Source organism: Heloderma suspectum, chromosome 2 (genome assembly GCF_057233095.1).
Source record: "Heloderma suspectum isolate Gila_16-S chromosome 2, 16-S_ref, whole genome shotgun sequence".
Classification (NCBI taxonomy): Eukaryota; Metazoa; Chordata; class Lepidosauria; order Squamata; family Helodermatidae; genus Heloderma; species Heloderma suspectum.
Genome location: NC_139459.1, coordinates 302,074,647 through 302,099,445, shown reverse-complemented (window position 1 = coordinate 302,099,445; position 24,799 = coordinate 302,074,647). Strand labels below are relative to the sequence as shown.

General features: G+C 46.7%; 1 protein-coding gene across 1 annotated transcript in view; it reads right to left on the bottom strand.

The window, feature by feature from the left end:
• Positions 1–24,799, bottom strand: part of COL7A1 (collagen type VII alpha 1 chain) — a 159,004-nt gene that overhangs the window by 81,522 nt on the left and 52,683 nt on the right. Inside the window, exons 34-48 of the mRNA XM_084832478.1 lie at positions 22,909–22,980; positions 21,924–21,959; positions 21,790–21,843; positions 16,352–16,420; positions 15,845–15,958; positions 15,058–15,084; positions 13,034–13,087; positions 12,450–12,512; positions 12,094–12,153; positions 11,782–11,817; positions 10,040–10,084; positions 4,589–4,624; positions 3,389–3,433; positions 1,715–1,750; positions 391–426 (exon numbers count right to left, since the gene is read on the bottom strand). Coding sequence (XP_084688604.1) covers positions 391–426; positions 1,715–1,750; positions 3,389–3,433; positions 4,589–4,624; positions 10,040–10,084; positions 11,782–11,817; positions 12,094–12,153; positions 12,450–12,512; positions 13,034–13,087; positions 15,058–15,084; positions 15,845–15,958; positions 16,352–16,420; positions 21,790–21,843; positions 21,924–21,959; positions 22,909–22,980 — 783 coding nt within the window. The remainder of the gene's footprint in view (positions 1–390; positions 427–1,714; positions 1,751–3,388; positions 3,434–4,588; positions 4,625–10,039; positions 10,085–11,781; positions 11,818–12,093; positions 12,154–12,449; positions 12,513–13,033; positions 13,088–15,057; positions 15,085–15,844; positions 15,959–16,351; positions 16,421–21,789; positions 21,844–21,923; positions 21,960–22,908; positions 22,981–24,799) is intronic.

Below are 24,799 nucleotides of genomic sequence, written 5' to 3'. Positions count from 1 at the left end.
AACTGGGCTGTTATTTACATGATTTATGTGGGACAGCTTTTCCCAACCTGGTGCCCTCCAGATATTTTGGACTTCATCACCCATCAGCCCCAGCTAACATGGCCAACAGTCAGGAATGTTGGGAGTTTTAGTCCAAAACAGGGCACCAGGTCAGGTAAGGCTGATATGCAATACCTCGGAGCACCTGATGTGTGGGTAAAACTACGTTGTGGAGGGGATAAGAGACCATACTGTTGGTCTCTTTTGGCCCTTTCCAGCCCAGAAATGAAACCATCAGCAAAATAAGAGAGCTACAATGAGGTTGGTAGAGTTTCCTCAAGGCAGTTTTTCTTACGAAAATATCCAGAAGCCATTCTTCTGCAACAATGCCTGTTCAACAACGAGACTTACCGGCTTTCCAGGCACACCAGGCTCTCCCTGCTCTCCCTGGGGAAGGAAGCAACATGGGAAGAGGGTTCAGACAGCCCATGAAGATGACAGAGCCCTCCTAGAAGGGGGCCATGATGACTGATCCCTAGTGGGCATTCATCAGCTCATCTACACCAGGCCAAGCACTGCAACTTCAGACTCCCTGTCTCACTAGTGGGGGCCAGCACCCTAATCTAATTAGTTCGGAGTTAATTAATGATGAGCAATGAGAGAGAGTCTCATGTGATGGCCAGAATGCAACTCACAGTCTCAATATCTGTCATTGTTGCACAGAAACAGCTCAGTTCTTGATCTCAGTGAGCTCTAGAAACAGGAAAGAGCTACTGCTTTTAACTTCATCAGCTTTTTGGACCAATATGACTACTCAGCCATTCAGAATTCTGCAGGTTAGGCCTGCACAATTTGTGACTCATCAACCCAACAGCCATCTATGGTGGCCTTTCAAAAGTTTAATCAGCCTCTGTTTGATCACTGCCTGCCTGGGACTGCAAAGAAAAGGGGGTTGCAATGAATCCGGCAAACCACAATATAGGGCTGGTGAGCTGCATTCAGCTCGGTCGGTCACCAATTATGTAGGCCTCCTGTAGGCAAAGGTGGATGCCCAGCATTCTACTCCACTCCACAAGGCTCAGGATCCAGGAAAGAACTCCGTTTTGGAGCTGGGTGAAGGGAACAGATATATTTCACTTGTGAAATGTCTTCATGGTTGCCATCAAAACCAGCCAAACTCCACAACCTTCTCCTCAATACAGAGGCGCACATTTTTGCACATGCACTCACGCACACAGACACACACAAACACACACAAAAGCTTGGGGTTTCTCTTGCTAGCACTAGCAAGGGGATCCTTTCTTTATCTCCGATGTCTCGCCAGAGATAAGGAAGGGATTCCCTTGCTAGTATTAGTGTGGGAAATTCCACACGTACAAGGCTTAGTACAAACAGCACTCTCTTGACTTTGAGATCCAGATTGAAACACTTAGGTTTGGCTAACCTAGGGGTATTCCATGAGCCAGTGGCATTTTAGTGCCTTGGACCTCTGGGCTTTGCACTGTGCTATGCAGTCAGCTCACACGTCTGCATAGCAATGAGGGTTGGGGCATGGAGATAATGCAGCTGGAAGCTGTCAGAAACAGTGGAGGCACTCAGTTGTCGAACAATGTTGTTCCTCTATAAAGAGGAATGGCTGATCACATTACCAGTCATCTTCAGCTTCAACAATCCTGCTTTGCAAGTACACCCCTAGTATGGAAGCAACATCTGGAATACATCAAAAAGTCCTTACCCTTTCCCCTCGAGGCCCAGCTGATCCTGGCAAGCCCTGTTCCAAATGTCAGAGAGAGAGACATCCATCAAAGCTTGGTAACACCCATGGATCTCACACTAGCAATACTGGCCATCCCTGCAGCAAACTAGCAACAGTGTGAAGGTGCTTCTGGATTTCCCAGGTCATTCATTCATTCATGCAAACATTTTTAAACTGCCCATCATTTTTCCAGATTCCAGGGTGGCATACAAAAATATAATTAAAATAACTCAAAATGCAATAAAAACACAAAGACTGCACAATTACAACCAATCAAGGAAGGCAGCAAACTTACAACACAGCAGATAAAATATATCCACATAACAACGGCACACCCATCCTACTTGCGGGTTTCCCAGAGGCAGCTTGTTAGCCACTGTATGAACAAAATGCTAGACGTGGTTGGACCCTTGGTCTGATCCAGCATGTTATTCTTATGTTCTTATGTAATCTTCTTAAAATTAAAATGCCTGGGCAAAAAAAAAGGTGTTTGAGCTGGCACTAAAATGATTGCAGTGTTAGTACCAGTCACACCTCCATGGGGAGGGCACTCCACAATCAGGGTGCCAAAACAAAGAAGGTTCCCTCTCTTGTTGTCACACCATGTACCTGAGGTACTTGGTTGGAAAAGATCCTCCCCTGGTGATCCTGGCCCAGGATGTATTGCAGCCAGGTGGGCATATATGGATGGATGGAATCACCAGCTAACCTTAAGAAAGGGCCCTTGTTCAGAAACAATATCAATAGGAAACAGTGTGTCACGATTCATGCAGTTAGTCTGCTAAAGACCATGGGTTTTTATAGATGTGGTGCCCACCACCAGGGTGAGTACATTTGTGCTACCACACTTAGCAATGTCACGCAACAGAAATGCAGACACAGGTCGATGTATAATGGCATGGTGGCGTGGTATGGCTAAGCATGTTACCTGAAATGGTATCTTTCAGTTCTGGACCTGAATTAATGTCGGGGCACCATGCATACAAAAACATGCAGGCTTTAGATGGAACTACCCAAAAAGAAGAACTGACCTAGGCCTGAGAAGCTGTCTCTCCTGAGTAGCTGCAAAGTGGGGGGGGGGGGGAGGATGCCACTTGAAGTGGAGAAGCAGCAGGAGGAGGGGGTGCTTAACCCTTCCCACCATCACTGGTTTTCTCCTGGAACACATTTGCTTTCCCCTGTGATGTGGCACACACATGTCTGGAATCCCAGGTGGGAAGTGAGGGGCTTGCAGCGGAAAACCACGGATGGGTGAAGCACTCCTCTCCCACTCTCCACTTTGCCCTTTCAAACCATGCTTGGCCACCAACACTTTGCAGTTGTTCAGTGAAGACCTTGGTTCCCAAACCCAGCTCTCCACCATATATGTCGTTCCAGCCTTGTGTATGGCATCCAGAGATCAAATCCAGCCACAGGCAAGGCAGCTTTGGCATGTTCCACCAGTATATCACTACTCGTTCTCTAATTATAACCTGTTCTCTAGCTCCTCTAATCACCTCTGGGCTATTGTACTCAAAAGGAGAAATGGGTGAGGCAAATTGTTCCGAAGCTGCCAGGACAACATAGCAGCCCCCCAGAAACGGGAGCTATTGGTCTCTGCCCAGATTCTCCAGTACTACCAGGTGTCGTGCCTACATAGATCCTTCCACTCACATCTCTGCCGGATGGGCCCGGGCGGCCTGAGGGTCCTTGCTCTCCCTGAAACAAGAACAAATGATGAGTTGAGTAGGATCAGGAAGACTTTTCTATTTCCACCTGAGACTGGGCAATGCTCAGATTCACTGCTGGGGACTAAGAGCAGAACACCTCCCCAAGGGCATCTCCTTTCCACCCATTCCTTGTTCGCTCCCTCCTGAGGGAAGGTTACAGCAGCTGGACTCATTTAGCTTGGGAAAAGGAGGGTGAGGGGAGACATGATAGAGGTCTACAAAATTATGCATGTTGTGGAGAATGTGGATAGGGAGACATTTTTCTCCCTCTCCCAAAATACTAGAACCCGGTGTCATCCCATGAAGCTGATTGGTGGGAGATTCAGGACAGAGAAAAGGAAGTACACAGCGCATAGTCAAACTATGGACTTCACTTCCACAAGATGTAGGGATGGCCACCAATTTGGATGGCTTTAAAAGGGGGTTGGACAAGTTCCTGGAGGAAAAGGCTATCAGTGGCTAGTAGTCCTGATGGCTATGTGCTCCCTCCAGTACCAGAGGCAGTGAGCCTATGAACACCAGTCACTGGGGAACATGGGTGGGAGGGTGCTGTTGTGCTCATGTCCTGCTTGCGGGTTCCCAGTTGACAGCTGGCTGGACACTGTGTGAACAGAATGCTGGACTAGATGGACCCTTAGTCTGATCCAGCAGGGCTCTCCTTATGTTCTTATGCCCTTGCCCAGAGTGGTGTGAGGAGGCTTCACCACATGTTACCATCGGAATGAGCCTGCCAAGTAATAATCCTGGCTTATAGGGATTTGAATCCTGGTCCAAGTCCAACTCTTTAGTTGGATTTGAATTCTGGTCCAAGTCCAACCAGGGGTGTTGAACCTTAGGCCCAAACCCAGAGTCCAATCATTTGGTGGTTTCTTGACTCTTGTGCAGGTTTGTTTTCCATCTAAAAGGTTCAAATGCCTCTCCTAAGCCTATGCTGGTATTTTTGGCCTTGCCCCTTTTGCCTTCAGTCCCACACATCACTGAAACGCGCCCCTGAGAGCTTCTCTGAATTTGAATTTGGCCCTTGGTCTGGAAGTGGCTCAGTGCTCCTGCTTAAGCCACTGCACCACACTAGATCCAGGGAGGCCGGCCCCTTTGCCTAAATCCAGGCAGCTCTGAGGTATAGTAGGGCTAGTCCTAAAGGTACCTTCTCTCCTTCAGGGCCAGGTGATCCACGCTCTCCCTAAAAGGGAAAAAGGAAATAAGAAAAGGAAGTACATTTCAGGCAGATGAAGATGAATAAACTGTCTTCCCGACACCAGCCAATTTCCATTCTTGTTTGGGGATCTGCTTCCATTAGAACAGAGTGATGCAACGCATTTTGCTTCCACACAGAAGCATACTGCAACCCTCACACCAGGGAACATGCTCCTGCCTGCGGTGCTTAATCTGGAGAATCCTCAACCCAAATCCGGGCCTTTCCACTCTGCGAATGGATCCAAGGACTGAACCTTAAGGGGCCTCCTGTGTAGTTACTGCAGAGAACACTTACACCATTACCTGCATGCCACCTGTTTCGGACAAGTGCTATTGTGCAACTACTGCTGCCCATGAGAGGAGAGGTGCGCGCACATTAGCAACAGTTAAGGGAGTATATAAATCTTCAGAGTAAATACATATTTTTTTTATGGGAGCCAGCAGTCTGGCCCTTGTCACAGAAGCCTATTCACACATGCATGTTCGTCACTCGTTGACTGCAGCATCAAGGGAGGTGTGAAAAAGGTTTCCCAAATGTGTGAAAAAGGTTTCCCAAATCATACACCGCAGGCAGAGCTTTCATAGGGACTGGAAACAAAGCCCTATGAAGCGAGACTGAAAGAACTGGGCATGTTTAGCCTTGAGAAGAGAAGACTGAGGGGAGATATGATAGCGCTCTTCAAGTCCTTGAAAGGTTATCACAGAGAGGAAGGCCGGGATCTCTTCTCGATCATCCCAGACTGCAGGACACGGAATAATGGGCTCAAGTTACAGGAAGCCAGTTTCCAACTGAACATCAAGAAAAACTTCCTGACTGATAGAGCAATATGACAATGGAACCAATGACCTAGGGAGGTAGTGGGCTCTCCCACACTGGAGGCATTCAAGACGAGGCTGGACAGCCATCTGTCAGGGATGCTCTGACCTGGATTCCTGCATTGAGCAGGGGGTTGGACTCAATGGCCTCATAGGCCCCTTGTTCAGTCGTTAAGTCGTGTCCGACTCTTCATGACCCCATGGACCATAGCACGCCAGGCCTTCCTGTCCTGCGCTCTCTCCCAGAGTGTGCTCAAGTTCATATTCATTGCATCGGTGATGCTATCTAGCCATCTCATCCTCTGCCATCCCCTTCTCCTTTTGCCTTCAATCTTTCCCAGCATCAGGGTCTTTTCCAGTGACTTTTCTCTTTGTATTAGGTGGCCAAAATATTTGAGCTTCAGCTTCAGTATCTGTCCTTCCAATGAGCACTCAGGGTTGATTTCCTTTAGGATGGACTGATTAGACCTCCTTGCAGTCCAGGAGACTCGTAAGAGTCTTCCCCAGTACCACAGTTAAAAAGCATCAATTCTTTGGCGCTCAGCCTTCCTTATAGTCCAGCTCTCACAGCCATACGTTGCTACTGGGAAAACCATAGCTTTGATTATATGAATCTTTGTTGGCAAGGTGATGTCTCTGCTTCTTACTATGCTGTCTAGGTTTACCATAGCTTTCCTCCCAAGGAGCAAGAGTCTTTTAATTTCATGGCTACAGTCACCGTCTGCGGTGATCTTGGAGCCCAAGAAAGTAAAATCTGTCACTGCTTCCATTTCTTCCCCTTCCATATGCCAGGAAGTGATGGGGCCAGATGCCATGATCTTCGTTTTTTTAATGTTGAATTTCAAACCAGCTTTTGCACTCCCCACTTTCACCCTCAACAAGAGGCTCTTGAGATCCTCTTCACTTTCTGCCATTAGGGTGGTACCGTCTGCGTATCTGAGGTTGTTGATAATTCTCCTGGCAATCTTAATTCTGACCTGTGATTCATCCAACCCGGCGTTTCTCATGATGTACTCTGCATATAAATTAAATAAGCAGGGCGACAATACGCAGCCTTGTCGTACTCCTTTCCCAGTTTTGAACCAATCGGTTGTTCCATGTCTGGTTCTTACTGTTGCTTCTTGACCCTCGTACAGGTTTCTCAGGAGACAGGTAAGGTGGTCTGGTACTCCCATCTCTTTCAGAATTTGCCACAGTTTGTTGTGATCCACACAATCAAAGGCTTTAGCGTAGTCAATGAAGCAGAAATAGACGTTTTTCTGGAATTCTCTTGCTTTCTCCATGATCCAGCGAATGTTGGCAATTTGATCTCTAGTTCCTCTGCCTCTTCGAAACCCAGCTTGTACTTCCGGTAGTTTTCGGTTCACATGCTGCTGAAGCCTAGCTTGTAGGATTTTGAGCATCACCTTGCTGGCATGTGAAATGAGCGCAATTGTGCAGTAGTTTGAACACTCTTTGGCGTTTCCCTTCTTTGGAATTGGAATGTAAACTGACCTTTTCCAGTCTTGTGGCCACTGTTGAGTGTTCCAAATTTGTTGGCATATTGAGTGCAGCACTTTAACAGCATCATCTTTTGGAATTTTAAATAGCTCAGCTGGAATACTGTCATCTCCGCTAGCTCTGTTGTTAGTAATGCTTCCTAAGGCCCACTTGACTTCACTCTCGAGGATGTCCGGCTCAAGTTCAGTGACCGCACTATCTTGGCTATCAGGGACATTCAGATCTTTCCTGTATAGTTCTTCTGTGTATTCTTGCCACCTCTTCTTAATCTCATCCGCTTCTGTTAGGTCCCTGCCTTCTTTGTCCTTTATCATGCCCGTCTTTGCACAAAACGTTCCCTTGAGATCTCCGATTTTCTTGAAGAGATCTCTAGTCTTTCCCATTCTGTTGTTTTCCTCGATTTCTTTGCATTGTTCATTTAAGAAGGCCTTCTTGTCTCTCCTTGCTATTCTCTGGAACTCTGCATTCAGTTGGATATATATTCCCCTTTCTCCCTTGCTTTTCACTTCCCTTCTTTCCTCAGCTACTTGTAAAGCCTCATCAGACAGCCACTTGGCTTTCTTGCATTTCTTTTTCTTTGGGATGGATTGACTTGCTGCCTCCTGAACAATGTTACAGACCTCCGTCCATAGTTCCTCAGGCACTCTGTCTATCAAGTCTAATCCCTTAAATCTATTCCTCACCTCCACTGTATATTCATAAGGAATATGATGTAGGTCATACCTGAATGGTTTAGTGGTTTTCCCGACGTTCAATTTAAGCCAAAATTTTGCAATAAGAAGCTCATGATCTGAGCCACAGTCAGCTCCAGGTCTTGTTTTTACTGACTGTATAGAGCTTCTCCATCTTTGGCTGCAAAGGACATAATCAATCTGATTTCGATATTGACCATCTGGTGATGTCCATGTGCAGAGTCGCCTCTTGTGCTGATGGAAAAGAGTGTTTGCTATGATCAGCATGTTCTCTTGGCAAAACTCTATTAGCCTTTGTCCTGCTTCATTTTGTACACCAAGGCCATGCTTGCCTATTATCCCGGTGACTTCCTACTTTAGCATTCCAATCCCCTATGATGAAGAGGACATCTTTTTTGGGTGTCAGTTCTAGAAGGTGTTGTAGGTCTTCACAGAACCGATCAACTTCAGCTTCTTCGGCCTCAGTGGTTGGGCCATAGACTTGAAGTACTGTGATGTTGAATGGTTTGCCTTGGATTCGTACTGAGATCATTCTATCGTTTTTGAGATTGTACCCCAGTACTGCTTTTCCCACCCTTTTGTTGACTATGAGTGCTACTCCATTTCTTCTAAGGGATTCTAGCCCACAGTAGTAGATATAATGGTCACCTGAATTAAATTCACCCATGCTTGTCCATTTTAGTTTGTTGATTCCCAAGATGTCGATGTTCAATCTTGCCATCTCATGTTTGACCACCTCCAACTTACCTTGATTCATTGTTCTTACATTCCAGGTTCCTAAACAATATTGTTCTTTACAGCACCGGATTTTCTTTTCACCCCCAAACACATCCACAGCTGAGTGTCCTTTCGGCTTTGGCCCAGCCGCTTCACTCTTTCTGGTGCTACTTGGAAATTCCCTCTGCTTTTCCCCAGTAGTATATTGGACACCTTCCGACCTGAGGGGCTCATCTTCTGGCATCATCTCTTTTAGCCTTGTGATACGTTCCATGGGGTTTTCTTGGCAAGAATACTGGAGTGGGTTGCCATTTCCTTCTCCAGTGGACCACATTTTGTCAGAACTCTCTGCCATGACCTGTCCATCTTGGGAGGCCCTGCACGGCATAGCTTATGGCTTCACTGAGTTACGCAAGCCCCTTCGCCACAACAAGGCAGTGATCCATGAAGGGGTGTAGGCCCCTTCCAACCCTACTATTCTATGATTCTATGATTTGAAAGGAGGTGCCATATCTCAGGCTCTGGGGTTCTGCATTACCCCACAGAGGTCTTAGATTCAGAAGGGTCACCCCACTTCAGGCTCTTCCATCAACATCAAACTCTGACAATGACTCCCCTGCAGCTTCTCCTGTCCATCAGCCACACAGGAGCATGAGACTGCAGATACAGACACTGGCCCTTTAAGAACTGCCGTCAGCATCCAGCAGGGGTGGAGTCACTGAACAACCAGGCTTTGCCAGCCTTGTTAAAGCCTCAGTTGACTGCAGCCCTTTGCTGGGACAACAGCTCCTTATGGGAGAATGGTCCAGCCAGCATCCCCTTGCAGTACACTATGCAAGGTTCTGACGTGATCCGGAACAGGGAGCGAGTGCTATGTTGCAGTCTGCTTCCCTCGCACCTCATGCCTAGTCAGGACAGAAGGCAGCTGACACATTCAGTCATCAAGCGCTATGCATGAAGCGATGAGCCATCAAGTGATGGAGCACACACGTGTCTGAATCAGCCCTTGACTTGAGACTTGGTCACAGCAGGTTCCCTCTTATCTTCCATCTCTGACACACACAAAAACCCACCTTGGCTCAACAAGCTGCTGCCTCTGCCTGTACAATTGTCAAGATTCCAAGCCCTCCCACTGAGTAGTGAGGCAACAGAGACTCGCTGTGCAGTCCACAAAGTCTTTATTCGGTTAAGACATGTCTTCACGCCTGCCTAATTAGCTAAACAAAGCAAGGCAGTCGCCCATCAACTAAATGGAAAGTTTCCCACCCTGCTTAACAGGCTTTTACTGGGCTCCTCCTTCAGGAAGGGTCCTCTGGACCGAACTTCTGAGTTGCAGCCAAGTGGGCAGACCACCTCCCACCTCCCCTCAACTCCGCCCGCTTAACCCTGTGGTGGACTTTGGGATCTGTCAATTCTAGTGCTCCCTCTCTGTCTGGCAAAGGCTGAGTTCCCATGGCGAGGGGGAGGAGATGGTCTCTGAACCTGGGCCTCCTGTTCCATAAGCTCCTGGGAAGATTCATCCCCGATTCCTGGAGAGTCTTGGGGAATTTCCTCCCCTGCTCTCTGTCTCAACTGGGCTTCCTCTAGCTCTGCCTCTGAATCTGATGCAGCATCAGAAACCAAACCTGGGTTCCATCCTGACAACAATATAGCCACCTGCTCCAGCCAGATCTCACCTTCTCTCCTGATGGCCCAACCTCACCAGGCTGCCCACGGTCTCCCTGTCATGAAGAGAACAGATGTGTTAACCACACCAAAGGTGTGCAAGTGATTCACCAAGGGATAAGAGTGTAGGTGGGGGTGGAAGGGCTTGTCACAAAGAAGCCAAACATCTAACCTCTAGCCTTGTACAGTGGGATCAAATCAGGAGTTCCCTGGGAAGGAAAAGCAGCCTTGTATGCCAAAGAACTAGATGGGGCCTTCTGTGGACAGGGGCAGTAATTGGAAAGGCCCAATGAAAATAGCAGCTGCCCAGTGCAGATAGGCAGAACTTCTGTGTGAACAGGAGGGCGCTGTATAGCACAGGGTCTCTGTCCAGTGCAGAATTCGCATATGCAGGCATATGCAGAGCTGTGAAGCCTCCCTTCTAATTTGGAAAATAACATCTAACCCTACTTTCCCCCACAGCAACTCCCAGTTCTGGAGGGAACTATGGGACCTGGGGTCAAACAGCTGTGGGTTGGATGAAGGGAAGGAATGCCAGGGCTGCAAAATGGTGCACCATGCCTCCAGCCCACCAGCCCCCACGTTTCCAGAAATTAGGAAAGAGCAAAAACCTGCAGGCAACTAAATAGAATAGGAAAAAAAACACACCAAGAACTAGGATTTATGTAAAGGGGAGGAGAAAAGAAGGGGCGGAAGCAAGAGGACCAACTCAGATGGAGATACAAGTCTCTAAACAACAAAACAGGACAGGCGGAGTCCAATAATGGAGGTGAATGATTAGTTTCTTAGACTTGTGTCTGACTACACAGTCCTGGGCTGGGAGGCAGCTGTAGCCTCAGTCTCTGTCACTCCCTTGGCTGTGGAGCTGCTGCTAGATATTCAGCGTGTGATGGCAGAAAGTGGAGTCTGCTCCCTCCTCCACTATATTCTCTGGACATTTGTTGTTACTCTCCCCTCTCTCTGTAGTCTCCTCAGCCTCTATTTCCTCTCTGAAACTCTTCAAACAACTCTCCTCAGAATCGCCCCAGAAGCCTCTCCCCATCTCTTCTCACCAAACCCACCAGTCCCCTACATCAGCTCGTAAGGGCCCCAAAAGGGCTGTGCTCCAGGCACCTCACAGGGGGCTACACCGCACAGGGTCACACACAGTCTCTCATCACAATGGATTCTTAGAACAGCTTAGAATTCCGTGCCCTGCGTCCAGTGCCAGGGAACAGAAGCCCTATTCAGGTGATCACCCCTCACACGATTACAATCGCGTACGAGGGAGAATGGGGCTAGACGTGCTGCCCCCCCGCTGCATTACGTCCTTGATGCCCCCCCGCCCCACCATGCACCGAGGGGGGGAAGTCTGAAGCAGGAGCCTGCTGTACACATGTAGGCACCCTGCGTGATCCGTAGCCCTATGTGATCGCTGCTCCAAATCATGCAGGGAGCCCAGTGGAGTACACCAGGGACACCAACTGGGAGGGGGCACAAGCATGGCCCCTCTCTCCCCCTCACGTGCTTTGTGTGAGGGGAGAATGCCCCCCCAAAAGATTTTCTGATCTTAGAATATCAGAAACACACTACGAAGTACTGGAGGAACATTTCACCCACGGAGTTCTGCTTTCCACGTTTGAGCAGGGGAAAGACCTGTCCACACCCGTGAGTACAAATGTAATGCAGGAGTTTTGACTGCCATACGGAGACGGTAATTTCTAGGATGCACGCTAACTGGGCACACTGAATGTGACCCTTCGACAGTACCTACCTTGCCTCCTTGTTCCCCTGGAGGTCCTCTAGGGCCCTGAAGACAATAGCAAGAACAGAGAGAAATTGGCTAGAGGAACTATGCAACTGATTTCTCAAGGAAGCTCGTACCCACTTCCCCAGACAATCACCATCGAGTACTCTAATGCGCAAACAGGGCCAAGATTTGGACACAGTTCGCTGGAACGACTCAATTTTTTTGGCTAAGGTTACTCATGCTGAGAACAAAAGAAATGGCCTGGATTTCATAGACTCTATATCCCAACAGGACAAACTAGGACAGAGCAGGGATTTCCTTCTCTCAAAGACTCACCCGATCTCCTGGGTCTCCAGCACGTCCAGGTGGGCCAGGAAAACCTTCTTCTCCATCCCCCTTTGGGCACAAAGCAACGCTGAAGTTACCCATAATGAACAAAGCCCCATCCAAGACACTGAAGTAGGCTGCACTCAGTCCAGTGATTCAGAGCAGGTAGTGGAACCTACACCAGATGCACCTACACCCAAACTCATTTGTGCCTGCACAACTCTGGGTTCATAGTCTCAAATGCTTCTACATAGACACAGCAGTACTGCGGGCGTCTACTCCAGGCTAGGGGCTTAAAAGCAATAGAAGAGTGCTAAATTTGGTCCATCTAGTGTCCAAAATCCATGAGCAGACCCCCTTCTTACCTTGTCCCCTTTCTGTCCTGGGGTTCCAGGAGGTCCCCGGGGTCCAGGATCTCCAGGCACTCCCTAGAGAACAAAAAAGAGAAAAATAAGAGAAAATAAGAGAGAACACCAAGAGTGAAAAATCCTCAGTCCTTTGCAGGGAAACAGTTTCTATACAATTGTTGTTCCTTTTCTGCAGGGGATTCAGAAGCCGTCCCTTAAAGGAAGTACTTCTGTTTCAGAGATATCACATTTCCCCAGCACTCTGACCACAATATTTATTCATATTTTATTGTTGTAAGCCGCCTCGGTAGGGCTTCTGCCCTGAAACGTGGCCGAGGAATATTCTAAATAAACAAACAAACAAACAAACATTCAGTCTGCCACGTATTTGAACCCTATATTCTTTTACCATTTTTACCTCCCCTCGTCAGCAATAATTGTCCAATACTCCCAGACACTTCCACACATGTCTCACACACCCATCCCAGCGTTTCTCAAACAATGCCTCTACCCACATCTATGAACACTGTCCTTGCCCATACACTCTAGCACCCGCTCTGCAGTCCCCCAGCCAAAACAGGGCAAAGAATGTATGCACTCACTGGGACGCCTGGTTCTCCTCTGACCACTCCTCCATCACCTGAGCCAGGAGGGCCCTAGAAAGACAGCCAGAGTGAGGTCTGGACCTCTGCAAAACCCCAATCCCGATTTTGCACAGTATATTAGGAACTGAAAGCATCTTCTGCAACCAGTTGCAACCATGGCCACAGCCACATTGTTCGGGGATGTTCATTTCAACACAATACAGAGAGCTTGGAGACTGACCGGCCCATCATCCTGGGTCAGGGGGATTGCTGATCTGCCTAAAACACACAGGTAAGCCTCCCCAACCCTCCCCCACACCATAAAACCTTGGACAGGGACAGCAAATCATAACAGCAGCAGCAGCAACAGAGCAAAACCAAAAACAATAAAGTAAAGGTGAAGAACCAGTTAATAAAACTCCTATGGGCCAATTTTACCTGCAGCAGTGGAAGCAGAGATTTATGCTACAGCAGCTAAAATAGCACTCTGTGTCTAGCAACCATAGCAGGACCAGCTGGCGCTGCCTCCCTTTTCATTATAGTGCCCTAAAACTTAATTGCTGTCGTAAAAACAAAATTGCATTTCAATGCTTATTGTGTTTGACTGATTGATTATTATGCAAGCCACTTTGAAGGCCACTGTGAGCCAAAAGACCAGGTACTTTTAAAGAGAATGAAATAATCACCCAAGGGGTTTGGGGGCTTCCCAACAGACCTTCTGCTCCCATGCAAGGGGGCCAGTCCCTCCCACTTCCTATAAGCCTACTGAGTGGCACAGCGGTGGCCACCCAGGTGCTCTAGGCAAGCACTGGAGTGGCAGCACTGATGGCCCAAACACACTAGATGTGCACAGGAACATGGACTGGCGCTAGTGCTCAATCTTATTCGCTGGGCTGTGAATGGCCTGTAAAACTGGGCCAGTGGCTTCCCAAGAAGAGTGATGGATGCCTCTGTAACAACAAGCATCCTGGAAATGAATCAACCAAAGAATCATAGAGTTGGAAGGGATCTTCGAGATCATCTAGTCCACCCCGTGCGCTATTTATTTATTTATTGCTTTTATATCCCACCTTTTTCCTTCTTGCAAGCAACACAGGATGCAACGACAGCTTTCCTGACAGAACGCTGTCCAGCCTCTACGGAAATGCCTCTAGCAAAGGAGAGGTCACTACCTCCAGAGGGGAACAGCTTTTACCATTAGGAAGTTTCTCCTAATGTTTAGCCAAAATCTGCTTCCCTGTAATTTCCACTCACTAGTTCTCATCTCGCTCTCTGGAGCAACCAAGAACAAGTCTCCTCCTTCTTCTGCATGACAGCTCTTCTGGCATTTAAAGACTGCTATCATCTCTCCCCTTAAATTTCTCTATGCTCAACATGTCCAGCTCTTTCAACCATTTCTTGTAGGATTTAGTTTCTAGACCCGCTTGCCATCCTGGTTGCTGTACTCTGGATACACTCTGGTTTGCCAATGTCCTTCTTAAAATGTGGTATTCAGAACTAAATATGGTACTTCAGAAGTGCTGCTTGCATCCTCAGGGTCTAACCAAATTGCTTTATTACGAGGTCAGGACTCCATGATCTGATTGGCTGGTGATTTGGGATAGGGGTGAGGAAGGAGAAACGGGGCGTTTCATCTCCTTCTGTAATGTATTGCAAGGCTCAACCCCCTGTGTTGCCCGGGTGCATCTTTCCTAAACATACTCCCTGTTTTACTCTTCCTCCCCTGGGACGTGCTGCATACTCCTTACTTGCTCCTGTTCTCTGTGTGGGGTATACTGTAATCTAACAGTACAACCCTATGTATATTTACTCAGAAGAAACTCTCAAAGAGTTCAGTGGGGCTCAGTCCAAAGTAAGCATGCATAGGATTGTCACCTACGTTCTCACTGACAGACCATGTTTATCTATGATATGCATCAGAATTCTATCTCTGCATAAGGGCAGGGAGGAGATGGCCTTCAAATCATCCCTGATTGCTCTCTCAGGATCAAATGTACCACAAACAAAGGCAGAGAAGCTAGGGAAAAAGAAAGATCACTTACTCGCTCACCTCGGTCGCCCTTCTCCCCCTGTAAAAAGAATTGCCCACATGTAAGCAAACATATTCTGTTGAGTATGTCCAGGTGCCCCTTCCATCTGAACGCAGAGGGTGCAATACAACAGGCATTTATAGCAGTGTGGCATGTATGCAGACGCACACGCCATGCACTTCACAGGAAAGACTCAAGCAAGAAAACACTTTGGCCAAATAAACTTGGACAACCTTGGGAACCAGCTGTACATATGTCCCCATGACTGGTAAGAAGAAACTGAAGTGGAAACACTTTCAGGGCTTATCTGAAAACCGCACAATCAGAGAGATGCAGTCCAGGAATCCTTGCTGTGTGACGGAAGATGCTGGGACGCACTACCCATATTGGCTGCTGCTTCAGTGGTGCTTCTAAAAAACACATCCCCTTGGGTTGCTTATCTGGTCTGGCCATCCTTGCGTACTTGGAAAGTGATATGGGCATTATGGAACGCAACACACAGGGGAGGGGAGGGGAGAGTCACATCGGACTGGTGCCTGTGCCAGAGAAAGATTATAATTGCAAGGAGGAGGAACACAAGAGACCAGTGGCAAGAGGTGATGTACACAGTGATGCCTGTTTACTGCAAAGGGAATATTCATAGGGTTGGAGGCGTGTGTTCAAGGGGTCTCTCTCTCTCTGTGCACGTACACACATGCAGACTGGACTGTAAAGCTTGCCTCCATATGCAGCAGAAGAGACAAAACGGTGAGTGCAACTGCTGAAATGCAAAGCAACCTCAGGAGAGGGGAAAGCATACCTTGACAAACTCGCCTGCAGGTCCTGTTGGCCCAGGAGGCCCCACAGGCCCAGGAGGTCCGGGATCACCAAAGGGTCCCCTGGGCCCTGGATTGCCAGGAGTTCCGGGGTTACCCTGGAGGACAAAAGAAAGATGTGGTTAGCCAAAGGAGGGCCCTATCTACCACCAGGTGCCCTCAAGATTGCAATAAGCCCACCTAGCCAATGGTACAGGTGTACCAGTTATGGCTGCCATCCTACACACTTACATGGAAGTAAATCTCACTTAAATTACTGGGACTTACTTCCAAGTAAACTTTCATAGGATTGTGCAGTATGTCTCAGAGACCAGAAGTGCTGAGGCAGCTGTGTGATGAAACAAAGGGAGGAGGGTTGCATCATGTGGCAGGAGGCACAAAGCTTGAAGCCTTCCTGAGGCCCTCATGCAATACAACCATCCCTCCCTTCCCTTAGTGGCCTCCCTTCCATCCCTGCTCCTTCCCTTTCTTGCCTGCAAGGTGCTACATACCGGATTGCCAGGCTCCCCCTTGCGGCCAGGAAGCCCTCCGCCTCCACCTATAATCGCTCCAGGCTCCCCCTGCCCAAGACAAAAGGCCAAAAGTCAACACATTAACAGTTCAGGAACTCAGTGGGGGCTTGCCTCAGGTTCTCTGTGTGGAAGCACAGCCAGTTATTCTACAGCAAAATTAAACTATGATGCAGGACAGTAAGAACAGCAGGATAATGTCTTTATGGGGACCAATGAAAAAGTCATGACGTAGTGAGCCCGTTTTCAAGTTGACCAGAACTTTTCCTCATGGGAGATGTTAAGTAAAATTTCGGAAGGGGGAACAGGGAAAGATGTGCATGAAAAGCCCCTGTCGGCAGTTTTAAATAGTTTTAAGTTGGAGTGGAGGCGGTACTCTGCAAACCTAATTAGCTTAGACCATGTCCCAGCCTGGCATCAGTACCTGGAATCCTAGGGCAGCTGCCCAGAGCCCAAAGTTCTTGCACCCCTTACCTGCACTTCCGGTTCAGGTTTACCTAGCAGCAGGCAGGTTAACTGCCTGTCGGTGCTGACCCAGAAGGCTGCATAGATTTACCATTGCTACCATCTGACCTGGACTAAGAGCTAGAATCCCCTTCATGGATCACTGCCTTGTTGTGGCGAAGGGGCTTGCGTAACTCAGTGAAGCCATAAGCTATGCCGTGCAGGGCCACCCAAGACGGACAGGTCATGGCAGAGAGTTCTGACAAAATGTGGTCCACTGGAGAAGGAAATGGCAACCCACTCCAGTATTCTTGCCAAGAAAACCCCATGGAACGTATCACAAGGCTAAAAGAGATGACGCCGGAAGATGAGCCCCTCAGGTCGGAAGGTGTCCAATATGCTACTGGGGAAGAGCAGAGGGTATTTCCAAGTAGCGCCAGAAAGAGTGAAGCGGCTGGGCCAAACCCGAAAGGACACTCAGCTGTGGATGTGTTTGGGGGTGAAAAGAAAATCCGATGCTGTAAAGAACAATATTATTTAGGAACCTGGAATGTCAGATCAATGAATCAAGGTAAGCTGGAGGTGGTCAAACATGAGATGGCAAGATTGAACATCGACATCTTGGGAATCAGTGAACTAAAATGGACAGGCATGGGCGAATTTAATTCAGGTGACCATCATATCTACTATTGTGGGCAAGAATCCCTTAGAAGAAATGGAGTAGCACTCATAGTCAACAAAAGGGTGGGAAAAGCAGTACTGGGGTACAATCTTAAAAATGATAGAATGATCTCAGTACGAATCCAAGGCAAACCATTCAACATCACAGTGATTCAAGTCTATGCCCCAACCACTGAGGCCGAAGAAGCTGAGGTTGATCGGTTCTATGAAGACCTACAACACCTTCTAGAACTAACACCAAAAAAAGATGTCCTCTTCATCATAGGGGATTGGAATGCTAAAGTAGGAAGTCAAGAAATCACCGGGATAACAGGAAGGCATGGCCTTGGTGTACAAAATGAAGCAGGACAAAAGCTAATAGAGTTTTGCCAAGAGAACATGCTGATCATAGCAAACACTCTTTTCCAACAGCACAAGAGGCGACTCTACACATGGACGTCACCAGATGGTCAATATCGAAATCAGATTGATTATGTCCTTTGCAGCCAAAGATGGAGAAGCTCCATACAGTCAGTCAAAACAAGACCTGGAGCTGACTGTGGCTCAGATCATGAGCTGCTTCTTGCAAAATTTCAGCTTAAATTGAAGAACGTCGGGAAAACCACTAAACCATACAGGTATGACCTAAATCATATCCCTGATGAATATACAGTGGAGGTGAGGAATAGATTTCAGGGATTAGACCTGATAGACAGAGTGCCTGAGGAACTATGGACGGAGGTCCGTAACATTGTTCAGGAGGCAGCAACGAAATCCGTCCCAAAGAAAAAGAAATGCAAGAAAGCCAAGTGGCTGTCTGATGAGGCTTTACAAGTAGCTCACGAAAGAAGGGAAGCGAAAAGCAAGGGAGAAAGGGGAAGATATACCCAACTGAATGCAGAGTTCCAGAGAATAGCAAGGAGAGACAAGAAGGCCTTCTTAAATGAACAATGCAAAGAAATCGAGGAAAACAACAGAATGGGAAAGACTAGAGATCTTTTCAAGAAAATCGGAGATCTCAAGGGAACGTTTTGTGCAAAGACGGGCATGATAAAGGACAAAGAAGGCAGGGACCTCACAGAAGCAGATGAGATTAAGAAGAGGTGGCAAGAATACACAGAAGAACTATACAGGAAAGATCTGAATGTCCCTGATAGCCATGATAGTGCGGTCACTGAACTTGAGCCGGACATCCTCGAGAGTGAAGTCAAGTGGGCCTTAGGAAGCATTAGTAACAACAAAGCTAGCGGAGATGACAGTATTCCAGCCGAGCTATTTAAAATCCTAAAAGATGATGCTGTTAAAGTGCTGCATTCAATATGCCAACAAATTTGGAACACTCAACAGTGGCCACAAGACTGGAAAAGGTCAGTTTACATTCCAATTCCAAAGAAGGGCAACGCCAAAGAGTGTTCAAACAACCGCACAATTGCGCTCATTTCACATGCCAGCAAGGTGATGCTCAAAATCCTACAAGCTAGGCTTCAGCAGTATGCGAACCGAGAACTACCGGAAGTACAAGCGGGGTTTCGAAGAGGCAGAGGAACTAGAGATCAAATCGCCAACATTCGCTGCATCATGGAGAAAGCAAGAGAATTCCAGAAAAACGTCTATTTTTGCTTCATTGACTACGCTAAAGCCTTTGATTGTGTGGATCACAACAAACTGTGGCAAATTCTTAAAGTGATGGGAGTACCAGACCACCTTACCTGTCTCCTGAGAAACCTGTACGAGGGTCAAGAAGCAACAGTAAGAACCAGACATGGAACAACCGATTGGTTCAAAATTGGGAAAGGAGTACGACAAGGCTGCATATTGTCACCCTGCTTATTTAACTTATATGCAGAGTACATCATGAGAAATGCCGGGTTGGATGAATCAGAGGTCGGAATTAAGATTGCCAGGAGAATTCTCAACAACCTCCGATATGCAGACGATACCACCCTAATGGCAGAAAGCGAAGAGGATCTCAAGAGCCTCTTGTTGAGGGTGAAAGAGGAGAGTGCAAAAGCTGGTTTGAAACTCAACATTAAAAAAACTAAGATCATGGCATCTGGCCCTATCACTTCCTGGCATATAGAAGGGGAAGAAATGGAAGCAGTGACAGATTTTACTTTCTTGGGCTCCAAGATCACCGCGGATGGTGACTGTAGCCATGAAATTAAAAGACGCTTGCTCCTTGGGAGGAAAGCTATGGCAAACCTAGACAGCATAGTAAGAAGCAGAGACATCACCTTGGCGACAAAGGTCCGTCTAATCAAAGCTATGGTTTTCCCAGTAGTAATGTATGGCTGTGAGAGCTGGACTATAAGGAAGGCTGAGCGCCGAAGAATTGATGCTTTCGAACTGTGGTGCTGGAGAAGACTCTTACGAGTGCCCTGGACTGCAAGGAGGTCAAATCAGTCCATCCTAAAGGAAATCAACCCTGAGTGCTCATTGGAAGGACAGATACTGAAGCTGAAGCTCCAATATTTTGGCCACCTAATGCGAAGAGAAAACTCACTGGAAAAGACCCTGATGCTGGGAAAGACTGAAGGCAAAAGGAGAAGGGGACGGCAGAGGATGAGATGGCTAGATAGCATCACGGATGCAATGAATATGAACTTGAGCACGCTCCGGGAGAGAGCGCAGGACAGGAAGGCCTGGCGTGCTATGGTCCATGGGGTCACGAAGAGTCGGACACGACTGAATGACTGAACAACAAGAGCTAGAAGATTAAGTTCTCTAAGGCAATCTTCCCCAAACTGGTGCTGTCCAGATGTGTTGGACTACAACTCCCAGAATCCCCCAGCCAGCTAAGTTGGGAGCTGTAGTCCAACACTTCTGGAGGACACCGGGTTGGGGAAGGCTGCTCTAAGGACAACAAGTGATCTGGGACTTTTGGACCCATAAGCACATCGGGAATGGGAGAAACTGTTATGGGCACCACAAGAAAATGCCTAATCAGTGGATCGCCGCTTTGACGTGTACCTGTCACATCTACGGATCTTAGGCTGAGTGTAATTCAGCAAAAATGTTTGTTTTGTGCCTTTTGGACACTGCCATGTCTCTTTAATAAGTGATTGTCTAATTCGGCTACTTGCTGGAGGTGCAATATAGCTAATGCTTCTTTTAAACATATGTTCTGGCAATGCCCAGTAGATGCTTCTTTCTGGCAGGATGCTATTACATTGATAAATTTGTCTTTAATATTCGCTGACATTCACACTCTTTTAAATTATTTACCTACTTCATAGAAATTAACAAATCATCCATGTAAATGGATTCGCCGCAGCCTTTTGACAGCTAAAGGACTGGTATTACAACACTGGAAGGATAAACGCTCACATCCTATAATGCAGTGGATTGCAGACCTTACAAAGCTTTCCATATCTGAATGGGTGGCAAATAGATACCACCTTCAAATGCATACTTATTTGGATATTTGATCCACTTTTGTTGAAGCATATATATAATTGCTAGAAATTTGTATGCATATGTATTCATTGGTGTGGATATATACAAATCCATGTATGTATATTTAAATAAGGGGATTAATTTTTTAAAAAAGTTTTGCAGGTGCCCGCAGGCGCCACATTGGGGACCCCTTCACGGCTGCCACTGGAAATGCCTGTGGTCACCATATCCAGGATCTCTGATCTGGGGAAAGCATCTCTGGGAAATGATCTTCAACACACATTGCAGCTAAAGAAGTAGTCTCAAAACTCCTGAACAAGACGTCCTAGTCTCAATGCTATTTGACCATGACTTTCTGTTTCCAGTTGAATGCAGCCATTTGCATTGCAACCAATGCTGGTCAAATATCACGTTGATCCAGAGAGAGGCGGGGTTAAGAGCAAATCCCCTTTGCATCATGGTCCTGCCCCCCAAATCACAGATTTCAGATGGGAACAGGAAGTGAGAATTTTGTGTTACTCTTGACTTTCTCTCCCTCTCACCTTTCTCAGGAGTCCCAACCATCTCCATTCTGACCTCATGTTCCTTGGACAATGGTTGGCTGCAGACATGCAGGGCTGGGAAGAACAGGCTAGAGAAGCTTCTCTAATCTAATATTGGTACTCACCATGAGCATCTATGGCATGGCTGTGTGGCTTGAAACAGTGCTTGGAGGAATTAAGGATGAATCATAACAGATACTCCTATAGGGGCACTTCCTACTCTGTTCTTGATTGATCTCTCAATGTAGGACCATCAAGGCTCACTGCACTTGGAACAGCTTTCAATTATTGTCATTATTACTTAGATCTGTGATCCTCTTCCTAACCAAAGGTTTCCCAAAATAATCCCGGAACCACATAAAAAACCTGCTCACTTACCGGCTCCCCTTTCTCTCCCCTTGGCCCAGTTGGACCAATCAGTCCGCGCTCTCCCTGGAAAGCAAAGATAAGGATGAGCACAAATCTTTCCACCTGGCAACAAGGGATGCTTGGCAATCATTCCCTTTACTTACTGGGTTTCCTCTGAGACCAGTAAGGCCAGGGCCGCCCTGCGGGTAAAAAGATAAACACAATAATGAACAGGGTTTTACTCGAGGTGGCAATCATAAAACTGAGGGGGTGGAGAGACAAAGCTCATAAGGCCACGTAATGTATTAGCCAGCAACCCCCCCCTCCTCAAATGAACCATTGCAGCTTGCATTAGCCCCTGTAAGACTACGACCATAGTGCACAGAGCAAGATGAAGATAGCTCTCTTAGTTAAACAGGGACCCATCTACCCTTAGGTTTAAATTGATGGATGCAGCCAAATGACTCAATACAACAAAGCATCATGGGAAAATGTGGTGACTAGATTGATAACAGGGGCAAGGAGGTCCAAACATATAACACCGAGTCTGGCCCACTTGCACTGGCTGCCTGTATGTTTCCGAGCCTGATTCAAGGTGCTGGTTTTGACCTATAAAGCCTTACACAGCTTCGGACTCCAATACCTGATGGAGTGTCTCTCCTGGCATGAACCAGCCCATACACTACATTCAGCATCCTCCAAGGGAGGCTCGGAGGGTGGTAACAAGGGAGAGGGCCTTCTTGGTGGAGGGACCCCAATTTTGGAATGATCTCCCTGACAAGGCCCACCTGGCACCAACATTGTTATCTTTTCAGCGCCAGGTTAAAACTGTCCTCTTCCCTCAGGCACTGACAGCATATAAATGAGTTTAATCAGGTCCTGGATTGTCTTTTGGTTGATTGTTTATAAATTGTTTTTAGATATGTTGTCGCTGTGTGTGCTGTCTGTTTATATGTTTTTATGTAAATGGTTTTACACTATGCATAATCTATTTTTAAATGGTTTTGAATCTTTGTGAACCACCCAGAGAGCTTTGACTATGAGGTGGTATAGAAATGTAAACAACAACAACAACAATAATAATGGGAATGCCTCTGCATGCATCTATAGATGTCAAGATGATAAAAAAAACAAAAAAGCGATAATTACTGATTGGCCAGGAGAACCGGGGTTGCCAGGACGGCCAGGGTTCCCAGGCACTCCATCTGTTCCTGGGAATCCCTGGAAGAAAAGAAAGACATTAAGGACATGTCTTTGTGGAGATGCATCTTATATTTAAGAATTTTTTAAAAACCACATACATGAGAAAACACACACACACACTATATAGAGACAGATAAAGTTCAGAACCAAGAACAGGGTAGTGCAACAGAGTCCCAGTCCATAGAACTCAGACCTGGACGCTGTGGCCATTCCCTTACACAGGCCAGAGAGGGACTGACTAAGGAAGATGTGGGAGATGCCTCCCTAGCCTAGCCCTTGGGTTGAGTCTTTCTTATAAGAGAACCTGCCTCCTAGTGGATGGAAAGGATATCATCCTCATTATCTGTGGTCTAGACCAGGGTGGGAAGAAAGTAGATCTCCAGATTTTTTGGACTTCACCTCCCAGCATTCTTGACCATTGGATATGCTGGAGGGGCTTCTGAGAGTCCAAGTCTAAAACATCTGGAGATCCGCTTTCTGTCCACTCCTGATCTAGACCACCAGATGAGAACATGTAGGGGATTCTTACAAGGCTCATTCACACATGCACATTCATCACTTGACTACTGTCAGTCATCAAATGATGGCTTACATGTGCAAATGAATTAGCACTGAGGACTCAGCACAGCTTTCATATAAACCACTGTCAACCCAAAACATAATACTTTTCAATGGAGACCCATAACAAGTTTGGCTCAGAGTCATCCAGTGCTGAGTAATCAAATAGGGAGAGACCAAATGATATACATGCATATGTGAGCCAACTCGCAAAGGCCTCCTTAATTTAGATTTGGCAGGGAGTCAGGCCCAAACATGCCACTGTGGGATTGCCATGCTGGAGAGGATTCAGAGGATGATAAATGGTTTCTAGCTCTCACAGAGATGGTGAATCCTACATTTGGGGTGTACAACAGCAGACATCAGGTGGTGGCTCAAAACTGAATGCACCTTCATTCAAAAATCCCTGCAAATAGAAAGCTAGCACATCAGAGAGAAGAGTTTTAGTTTAATCTTCTAGATTCTGACAAGCTAGTTTTCTACATCAGGGATTTCTTGTTTTGTTTTTGGTGTGGAGGAGCATTTAGTCATGTGAACCCCCATCTGCAACCTGAAGTGGTACAGCCCAGATGGAGGCTTGCCTGATCAGTGAGAACTTGGCTCAAGAACGCCTTCCTTATAGGTCAGCCAAATATACCATAAGGCTAAAGATTCATCCCGAGTTTCTCATTTCAGAGAAATGCACAGAGATGATTTGCAGTAGAGATGGCAGGAGGCTACATGTGGGGAAAAAAAAATGGAAAAAGAAAATGGAGAAATCCCAGGTGCCTATAGAAAAAGGTTTATTGTAGTTCTTTTTTATATTGGCCCGACGCGTTTTGGAAATATTGATTTCCTTCTTCAGGGGCTACAATAAAAATATATAGATACATCATCTTAGTTATTTCAGGTCACTCCAGGGCATATAAAACATCTTAAACACTTCTTAAATAAATAATTACTATAAAATTGTATAAATTGCACAAACCATTTCAACCTATGCACAATTAATACTTCTAACATGCATATAAAAATCAAGAAACCATATTAAAACCAACAAGACAGAAAACGGGAATGACAAAGTGCAAAGATTTGTTACTGTTTGTATACATGAAAAACTTCAAATGAGAACATCAGGATTACTTGAACCACATTAATTTATCATGTTAAAAAATAAAACATCAATACTTGTTTATAATATTAAAAAACCTTCCTCTCATAAGACCAGACCAATGACTTGTCTATCTTATATTGCACACTTGAAACTGACCAACGCCTTTTTTATAAACATATTAACAGC